At 49.8% G+C, this 9,673-nt stretch overlaps 1 protein-coding gene across 1 annotated transcript; it reads left to right on the forward strand.

Moving 5' to 3' along the window:
* The first annotated feature begins 3,141 nt into the window (after nt 1-3,141).
* Nucleotides 3,142-6,778, forward strand: ANAPC15 (anaphase promoting complex subunit 15). The gene is made up of 3 exons (XM_048495076.1): nt 3,142-3,252; nt 3,736-3,861; nt 6,047-6,778. Exons 1-3 carry the CDS (start codon nt 3,181-3,183, stop codon nt 6,179-6,181), a joined length of 333 nt encoding a protein of 110 aa, XP_048351033.1. The 5' UTR covers nt 3,142-3,180; the 3' UTR covers nt 6,182-6,778.
* The last annotated feature ends 2,895 nt before the right edge of the window (nt 6,779-9,673 follow it).

The following is a 9,673-nucleotide window of genomic DNA, read 5'->3' on the forward strand; positions in this document are numbered from 1 at the left end:
TCCTGTTGTTTCCCATGTGGCTGGTTAGCGAAGGTAGAAAACGGGATAATTCTCCCTGTTGGGCTGTTTTAAAGACATTACGTTTTGTAGCCATATGGTCAAGTTCACTTGTTTAAGGAAAGTTAATCCTTCTTTTGATTTCTAGAAACAAAAATTAAGCGCTTGAAAGTATAGAGCATTTGACAGGCAGTCAATCACCAGAGGAGAAGTAGTTGCTTCTGTTGGCAGTAGATGATAGGACTTGCTGCTAGGAAATGAGTTTTTAATGATGATGATAGAAAGATACCAGCAGAGAAATTAGGGACTTTTTTTTTACACTAAGAGTTTTTACAGTAACAGAGAAATTATTAATGCCCCCTACTCGAATGCCCGGCACACGCCTCTCGGCTGTGCCTCCGCCCAGCCCCATTGGCACTACGCCACTGTTTGAATCCCACCACCATGGGAACCTGTTGCCAAAATTTTTGGATCCCACCGCTGGTTGAAACCCAATTGGGCTGTCCTATCTCCCAGTAGGGTTGCCAACAGGCCTGGAGAAAAATATCCTGTCCCTTTAATGGTGACTAAATGGGGTGTTCATTACCAGGTGATGTTATTCTCCTCCTTCTGCCATCAAAAGCTTCAAATGCCGCAGATGAAGCCTCTATTAAAGGGACAGGGGGTTTTCCCTTCAGATCCTGCTCCTGGCTAATACTGGGGCCAGTCACACTGGACCGTCACCTGCAACTTTCTTCTGAACCAGAAATGGTGCAGTTGGTTACTTGCGACGCGGGATTCTCTAATCTGAGAACTGGGTTTGATCCCCCCACTCCTCCACCTGAGTGGTGGGGGCTTATCTGGTGAACCAGATGTGCTTCCGCACTCCTACAAGACTGTTCGGTGTAGTCACAGTTCTCTCAGAACTCTTTCAGCTGGAGAGTTTGTTTTTATTTGCTCCTGGTGCCACTTGAAAGTCCCTTTCTAGGATTAGAACTCTGCAGCCTAGATAGCTCAGAACTCCACTTCATTCAAAGCTTCGTCAGCATGGCCAATTGGCCATGCTGGTAGGGGCTGATGGGAATTGTAGTTCCTGGAACATCTGGAGAGCCGCGAGGGTTCCCTCACCCCTGCCTTCCAGGGAGTAAGTGCAGCTTGCTACATAGGTGGCACTCATCTCTGGTCTCTGTGGAACTGCACTCCTGTTGTAGGGTGCAAACGTTAGAGCATTCAAAACATTGTAAAAAACATCTTCTCTCTTGAAGAAGAAGAAGAGCTTCAGATTTCTTATCCCCCCTCTCCTGCAGGAGTCTCAGTGAGCTTATAATCTCCTCTGTCTCTTCCCCTCACAAACAAACACCCTGTGAGGTAGGTGGGCTGAGAGAGCTCCTCAAGAGCCATGACTAGCTCCAAGGTCACTCCAGCTGGCGCAGTGGAGTACAGGCTAATCTGAATTCCCCAGATAAGTCCTTTTCCACAGCTCCAGGCAGCAGAGCTGGGAATCAAACCCGGTTCCTCCTCCAGATTCAGATACAATTAGATCTTGCCTCATTCCAGTACAATTTCCATCTGCTCTAATTTGAAGGAAGATAAACTCACAGTCCATGCACACTCCCTTCCAATGGCTACGCTGTGCCCAAAGTGCAGGGCGTACAAAACCACAGGGCGGTTCTCCTTGTACTGTGATTCCCATGCACCAAGACATCCAAATTCTAAACAGCTCTCCACAAATTGTCAAAGACTTTCATGGCTAGATTCAATTGAGCCTCTAGGATTGGTTGTGGAATATGAGTTCCAGGGATCTTGTTCCTGACGTTTAGCCTACATCTGTGGCTGGCATCTTCAGAGGAGTATCACAGAGGGAAGTCTGTTACACACTGTGTCTAAGTAATACACCTCTGAAGATGCCAGTCACAGATGCAGGTGAAACGTTAGGAACAAGATCCACCAGACCACGGCCACGCAGCCCGGAAAACCCACCACAAGCAACTCTCCAATAGTGCTTAAACTCCCAGGCAGATCGGGCCATTTCTACATATTGCTGTTTCTTGAGGACAGGCATAATGAAATCACATGAAACTAATTTTACTGTTCTGTTTATTTCATTATCTGCATTGCTATATTCTACATTAACCATCCTTTTATGATAATTAACCTTTGTTCACCTTGAACTGGAACTAATTGTTTTATTTGCTGATCTTTGATCATAATAAAAACTCAGACAAGCGGTTGGATTATCATCTTGACATAGTCTCTGTCTGAGGTTCCAAGACTACACAATCAGGCAACTTCGACTTGCACACAGGATTTCTTCCTTTGGCTGTTCACAGCTGAGAGGTGGTAACAGACCCTACTCAGTGTGTTTCCCCAGAATAAACAGCCTGGACTTCTCTGGAGCTGGGACACCCAGGCTTAGAGGAAAACAGATTGCAGCAGCGAGGGCCTGTTGTGAGTGAATCCTTTAGTACTCCAGAGGGGGAGTTATGGACTACATAATTCCCATCAGGCATGGCAGGGCTGATGGGGAATTGTAGTCCATAACCATCTGAGTGCCAAAGATTCGCCACCACTGGAAGGTTTCCAGCAGACAAAAGACTTTCTCAGTAGTTAGGGTGAAAAAGTTCCACGTTCTGCCATTTGCAGTATTTCTTATTAAATGGTGTTTTAATAAAGTGAAATGGGATGTCTCCCCTTTGCAAGTCGACTCTGCAACCTGAAACCCTCCTTGGCAATTAATGGTAGATCGCACTGCGCAAGCGCAACACAGAGGTTCCGTCCCATTTTTTAAAAACAAATTTTCCTTCTTGCGCATGCGCACTCTGGGACGGAGGTCCCTTCATCAATCCGTCGCGACTCCGGAAGTATTTGCAGAGCAGGGCAGCGACGGTTTTGAATAAGCATGGGTGAATCCTCATGGCTGGGAGGGCGAGCGTCCTCGAAGGAACCATTTTAAAAAAATCTCTCCTGCGCATGCGTGCACTCTGGGACGTGGTAATGTCTCTCCTCATTCCGTTGGCGACCTCGGAAGTATTTACCAGGGCAGCGACGGCTTTTTTTGGAATAAGTGAGGGTGAATTTTTTTTAAAACCAGACACCACTCCGGGGACACCGGAGCATTTCCGGCAGGTTCGAATCTGGTTTGTGTTTCCTGCCTAGGGCGGCAGTTGGGGAAACACCCACTCCCCAGTCGGCCACGTGACAAAGATGGGTATGACCCGGATGGGATTTCTTCTTCCTCCGCCCTTTGGGTGCCCACCCCCCCCCCCCCCAGCGCGGGTTTGGTCTGGCTTGCAGTCAGGGCACCTGGGCTGCACAACTCCTGCTTGGGGCAATCCCTGGGAGTTGGGCAAAGTGCTTGTGCAATTAAGGGAGGGGGGACCTCAGTGGGAAATTTAGAGTTGCCAACTCCCGGGGTGCAAAGTTCCTGGAGATTTGGGGGTGAAGCCTGGGGATTTGGGGAGAGGAGGGGCCTCAGTGGGATATCATGCCATAGAGCCCAATTTCCCAAGCGGCCATTTTCTGCAGAGGGGCTGGCCTCTGTCGCCTGGGGATCAGTTGCAGTCGTGGGATCTTGTGGCCCCACCTGGAGGTTGGACACAACTCTGAGTATAGCACCATCCCTCCCACTCCTCTGAAGCAACCATTTTCCCCACTGACCTATTGTGTCTGGAAAGAAGTTGTAACTCTGGGAGATCCCCAGGCCTTCACCTGGGAGTAAGGTTGGAAACTCCTGCATCACACGGCCTCCTTCCTCCCCAGGCAGGCATGTCCACCCTCTTCCCTTCCCTCCTCCCCAGAGTCACGGAGGCGCTCTGGTTCAACCTGGACCGGCCCTGCGTGGACGAGAACGAGCTTCAGCAGCAGGAGCAGCAGCACCAGGCCTGGGTGAGTCTCTGCAGAGGGACATCCGCTGCTAAAGGGCTCCTTCTGGTTGTCAGGTGCTTGGCCATAACCTGACCCAGTGGGTGGGATCCAAAAATTTCAGTAACAGGTTCCCATGGTGGTGGGATTCAAACAGTGCCGTAGCCAGCCACGGGCTGGGCTGGGCTACCGACAGGGGCGTGGCCTCGGGCATTCTGGGCAGGGCACACTAATAATCTCTCTGTTACTGTAAAAAAACTCTTAACTGTAAAAAAAAAAAGTTCCTAATTTCCAGCTGGTCTCTTTTCTGTCCATCATCATTTAAACTCATTCTAGCAAGTCCTATCATCTGGCTGCCAAATAGAAACAACTACTTCTCCTCTAATTGACTAAGTCGGGTCAAATACTTAATAATTTTCAAATAACTCTAATTTTGTTTCTAGAAATCAAAAGAAGGATCCTTTCCTTTAAAGTCAAGGAACTTGGACTATATTGCTCAAAACATAAGCTTCTTGAAACAGCCCAACAGGGAGAATGATCCCATTTTCTACCCTCCTGGGCTAACCAGCCACAGAGGGAAACGACAGGACTTTACATGCGTGATTTTGGGACCTAATGGCATTTCTAAGGGAAAAAGTAGACCCACTAGTAAACTCCCCTCGGCACACACAAATACAAGCATTAGTAACTCCACTCTAGGGAACTGGTGAGAACCTGCTGGATCCCAACTCTCTGACCTGACTCCCAGCCAGCCAGTGACAGTCGCCTCAAATGACAATCTCAGCAAAACTCGCCACAGTCCCCATTGAAGCCTGTCTCCTCCAGACTCTTTCCTGTCCAGGGAAAGTACAGTTTCAGGGAGAGGGGTCTCCTCCTGACTGCCCCCCATCAATCAGAAAAAACTCAATGGGCAGCCTTTTGGTAGCAAACCCACCTCTCAGCAGAACAACCTCCCCCAATCTTCAGGAAGCAGTTGAATGTATTTCAGGACTCAATTGCATTGATTTTTATTATTGGCAGTCCTAGTTGGAGTTTTTTAATTGTATCCGTTATATAAGGGCAACAAGAATGATTGAGGAACTGGAGCACCTTCCTTATGAGGAGAGGCTGCAGCGTTTGGGACTCTTTAGTTTGGAGAGGAGACATCTGAGGGGGGATATGATTGAAGTCTATAAAATTATGCCTGGGGTAGAAAATGTGGACAGGGAGAAATTTTTCTGTCTTTCTCACAATACTAGAACCAGGGGGCATTCATTGAAAATGCTGGGGGGAAGAATTAGGACTAATAAAAAGGTGCAGAAACACTCCTCTTCACGCTAACGCAGATTGGTGTTCAGAATATGTTGCCACAGGAGGTGGTGGTGATGGCCACTCTCACCTGATAGCTTTAAAAGGGGCTTGGACAGACTTGTATGGAGGAGAAGTCGTATCTATGGTCTCCCAACTTTGATCCTCCCTGATCTGAAAGATTGGTAAATGTCTTAGCAGAGACCAGGTGATCGGAGCAACAGCCGAGAAGGCCATTGCTTTCACCTCCTGCATGTGAGCCCCAAAGGCACCTGGTGGGCCACTGCGAGTAGCAGAGAGCTGGACCAGATGGACTCTGGTCTGATCCAGCTGGCTTGTTCTTATGTTCTTTTATATATTTTATGCTTAAGTTGTTTGTCATTTACATTGTGAGCCACCGAGTTTTGGCAAGGTAGAAAGGCAGCTAACGTATGTTTTAAATAAATACGCGATCTGAAAAATCTTTTGTCTTTGTTTTGGAACAACCAACTTGACTGAGAGTTCTGGGAACCCGAAGGCATGCAGAACATTGGGTTCATCCTAGCAAAAGATGCCAAACCGTTTTACCTATCCCTGTGAGCAAGAATTTGACTTTTTTATTCCACCCTTCCTTTCTCCGAGGAACTCAAAGCAGTAGATCTCCCCTCCCCATTTCTGTTTTATCCCCACAGCAGCCCCGATGACCACCACCCAATGTCCCCTCAGCAAGCTTCCTGTCTGACGGGAGATTTGAACCCAAGTCTCCCTTGTCCTAAGCTAAACGCGGCACCTGCCACTTCTGGGAAACCGGCTGTTTTCCACCCCCAAAGCTAGAAACGGAGTGAGGTAGAGGCCTTGCCGACAATCTCAGCTGCCCTTTGGTTGCAAGCACTGGGCCACTTTCCCGCTAAGCTGCGAAGGTTCTCTTGTGCTGTGATTACAGCTGCTGAGCATCGCAGAGAAGGATAACAATTTGGTCCCAATCGGGAAGCCTGCCTCCGAGGTAACGCCAGTGCCATCCTTTGACATTCTGGGATGGGTGTGTGTGTGTGTCTTTGTTCTTTCTTGCATGGTGTAGATGAGTCTCTGCATCCAGAAGGGAAAGACGTTGGCAGTTTTGGAGGTTGCATTTGCCCAAGGGGAGCAATGGGGAGTTATTGGGGTTTACAAAGACCAGGAACTTATTATGAGGGGTGGAGGCAGAGTGCGTGCAGAGGTCATGTTGTATTGTCGTAGGCTTTCATGGCTGGAATCACTTGGGTGCTGTGTGGTTTCCGGGCTGTATGGCCGTGTTCTAGCAGCATTCTCTCCTGACGTTTCACCTGCATCTGTGGCTGGCTTCTTCAGAGGATCTGATGTTGGGAAAGCAAGTGGAGTATATATATCTGTTGGAGTGTCCAGGGTGGGTGAAGAAACATTGTCTGTGAGTAACTGTGCATGAAGGCAACCAAGGGTCAATAGTTGAGGGTAATCTGGAATAGAAGTATGAGTAACAATGAAGTCTATAAGTAATGGGAGAGTAACCATGGAGATAGCAAGTAAGCCACTGGTGGGAGCATCTGAATAGAAGTATCCTGGCCTTTGTTTCCTTGTGGTCTATAGTCATCCTGTGCTTGTGTGTGGAGCTGGTTGGACACCGTCTCGACTCTAGTATTTTTCAACACTGGCAGCCAAGTTCTGTCTCAAGGAAGAAACTATGTAAAATGGAACTCAAACAAGCGGCCATCCTGGTGGGGGACTGTTGGGGACATAACGGGGCGGCTTAATGTTGTGCAGAGGGGGGCTCGGAGTTGCTTAACAGGTTCCCAGCTGCATTACCCATGGCAACAGGACTGACAGTTGTTAAAGATGCCAACAGGTACCAGGAGGTTCAGGGTGTCGAGTAGTGGAGTGGTGAGGCTTTGAAGGTAAGGAAGAGGGACCCTCAGTGGAGAACTGTTCCTGCTTGCTCTGGGTGGAGAGGGGCACAGCTGGAGGGAAGCCAAGCTGCAGGGGAAGTGACAGCCCCATCCCTTTGCTTCTGCCTTAGCAGCACTTAAGGACGAGGGAGGAAAGAGGAGGGATGACCTAAGACGGCGAAGACACGGCGAGGGAAGACTCTGAAGACCTATGATGAGGATGCAGGGACATGGACGAGATGAACGACTACAACGAAGTCTCCTGGATGACGGGAGATTAACGAGTGTCCTGGAGAGGCGGCGCATCGCATTTTCCATTTACCGGCCCATTTGTTTTATTCATATCTTGCTTTTCACCTCAAGCTGGGACTCAGATGCCAAGTTTTTAAAACATTGTTCCTCCCTCATCCATTTTCTCAGCCAATACAGCCCTGTGCGTGAGGTAGGCCAGGCTGAATGCAAGTCTGGAGGTGCCCAAGGTCACCCTGCAGCAAGCTTCCATGGTAGAGGGGAGATCTGCCACTTTGGACTGCCCGTCCCTTGGAGGAAAGCTTAAAGTGCTGTGCTTCTGACAGATTTATGGAGTGGAGAAGTCGCATCTGTGGCTACTAATCTCCAGATCCTCCTTGGATCTGGGAGGTTGCAAATGCCTGAGCAGACCAGGTGCTCGGGAGCAGCAGCAGCAGCAGCAGGCCATTGCTTTCACATCCTGCTCTGTGAGAGCCCTCCCCAAAGGCACCCTTGGTGGGCACACATGCAGTAGCAGAGAGCTGGACTCAGATGGACTCCTTGGTCTGATCCAGCTGGTTTGTTCTATGTTCTTAATGAAGGCAGGGAGCTGCTGCTATTGGCAACGGAGGGGATGGAAACCTGGCTAAATACAGGTGTATAAATAATGGGGAGAAAGGGTCCGACTGGATAGTAGGAAAAAGTTTTTTACAGTAAGAGTAGTTTCAGCAATGGAATAGCTGCCTGGTGGTAGGGAGGTGGGCAGCTCTCCCTCGCTGGCAGTCTTCAAGCAGTGACTGGACCAATATTTGTCTGGGATGCTTTAGGCCAGTGGGGCTAAACCCATGGCACGTGGTGCCCAGCGGTGGCACTCCTCAGGAGTCCCCATCTGTGGGCACGCTGCGACGCAGAGTTCGGGCTTTCATGTGGGGAAATCCCCCACACACACTGGCACACACATAGACACTCTAGTTGCAGGAGTGAGGACTTGAGACTCCAGATGCTATGGGCTGGCAATTCCCAATTGGCCATGCTGGCAGGGGCTGATGGGAATTGTAGTCCACAACATCTGAGTGCCAAAGGTTCTGCGCACCGGGCTGATCTAGGGCTGGACCTGGGGTCAGCTGGACTCTTATGTGCATGCCTCAGCAAGCAGGGAGGACTGGCTGGCGTGGCCTGGTGCCCTGTGTCTCCATGGGTGGCTGCTGCCCCGGGGTGGGGGGGGGTGTGATGAGGGGAGGCAGAGAGGCTTATTGTGGGACTTGCTGAGGCTACAGCAGGCTGGGTCCCTCTCAAGGGGGTTATTCAGGTTAAATTCGTCCGCTTGGCAATAAATAAGTGGGATCTTGGGCTGTAATTTGACACTCGGTTCTCAAAAAAAAGGTTCGCCATCACTGCTCTAGGCTGATCCTGCATTCAGCAGGGGGTTGGACTGGATGGCCTCTATGGACCCTTCCAACTCTGTGATTAATGCCATGCAGCAGTGGCGTAGGAGGTTAAGAGCTCGTGTATCTAATCTGGAGGAACTGGTTTGATTCCTAGCTCCCATGGCGCCTTGAGAGCTGTGGGAGGCTTATCTGGGGAATTCAGATTAGCCTGTGCACTCCCACACACGCCAGCTGGGGTGACCTTTGGGCTAGTCACAGCTTCGGGAGTCCCTCTCTGTGCCCCCCCAAATTCCACCTCACAGGGTGTTTGTTGTTGTGAGGGGGAAGGCAAGGAGAGATTGTAAGTCTCCCCTTTGAGTCTCCTGCAGGAGAGAAAGTGGGGATATATAAACCCAAACTCCCTCCCTCCTCCTCTTCTTCTTCTTCTTCTATTCACTGCCATCTTGCTGGCTCCTTGCTTGCATGGGCTTGGTTTCATTGCTGAGGGCTGAGCAGAATCTCCCAGGGTTTCTGCTGGGGAAGAGGAGGCCGACCTGGCTGCTCTATGGTCTGTTTCCCGTCCAGAGTGGCACGGCACCACGCACGAGTCATCACATTGCTCCCGAGATTTGGAGTGTCGGCTGGAAGTTCTTGCTTCCCCGGTGGGTTCCTGCAGCTGACCTCTGGGACTCTCCCTGCGCCTATTTGGTTGCAGGCTTTGCTTTTCCTTTTGGAGAAGGGAAACACTTGACAGATTGCAAAATCTGAATTTGCCTTGCTTTCCTGGGCATCAGTTTCCCTGTCAAATGCCCTGAGACTTCTGTCTGAGTAAACCTACTTAGGACTTATAGATCTCAGTTGTTCTGTTTCCTTTACAGCCTAACCCGACCTTGTTGAAGGGAGATTCTTTTGGCCGGCGTCTCATTGTGACCTGCACCAACCTTGTGAGAATGTTTATCCTCGCTGTTGCATAGTAGAATTCCCGCTCTCATGAGAACGCAGGGGATGGGTTTGGTCAGCATTATAACCTGTTGCTTGAGCCGGGATGCCCATTCCCGCCATGTCAGGTGTAGTGCT

This window comes from Sphaerodactylus townsendi, linkage group LG04, assembly GCF_021028975.2.
Source record: "Sphaerodactylus townsendi isolate TG3544 linkage group LG04, MPM_Stown_v2.3, whole genome shotgun sequence".
Lineage (NCBI taxonomy): Eukaryota > Metazoa > Chordata > Lepidosauria > Squamata > Sphaerodactylidae > Sphaerodactylus > Sphaerodactylus townsendi.

Bases quoted from the DNA above. Each gene is read 5' to 3' on its own strand.
- ANAPC15 (XM_048495076.1), top strand. From the start codon at position 3,181: ATGGGTATGACCCGGATGGGATTTCTTCTTCCTCCGCCCTTTGGGTGC. The intron at 3,253-3,735 runs GTTTGGTCTGGC...CTTCCTCCCCAG, and splicing joins CCCCCCCCCCCCCAGCGCGG to GCAGGCATGTCCACCCTCTT. The intron at 3,862-6,046 runs GTGAGTCTCTGC...CTGTGATTACAG, and splicing joins AGCAGCAGCACCAGGCCTGG to CTGCTGAGCATCGCAGAGAA.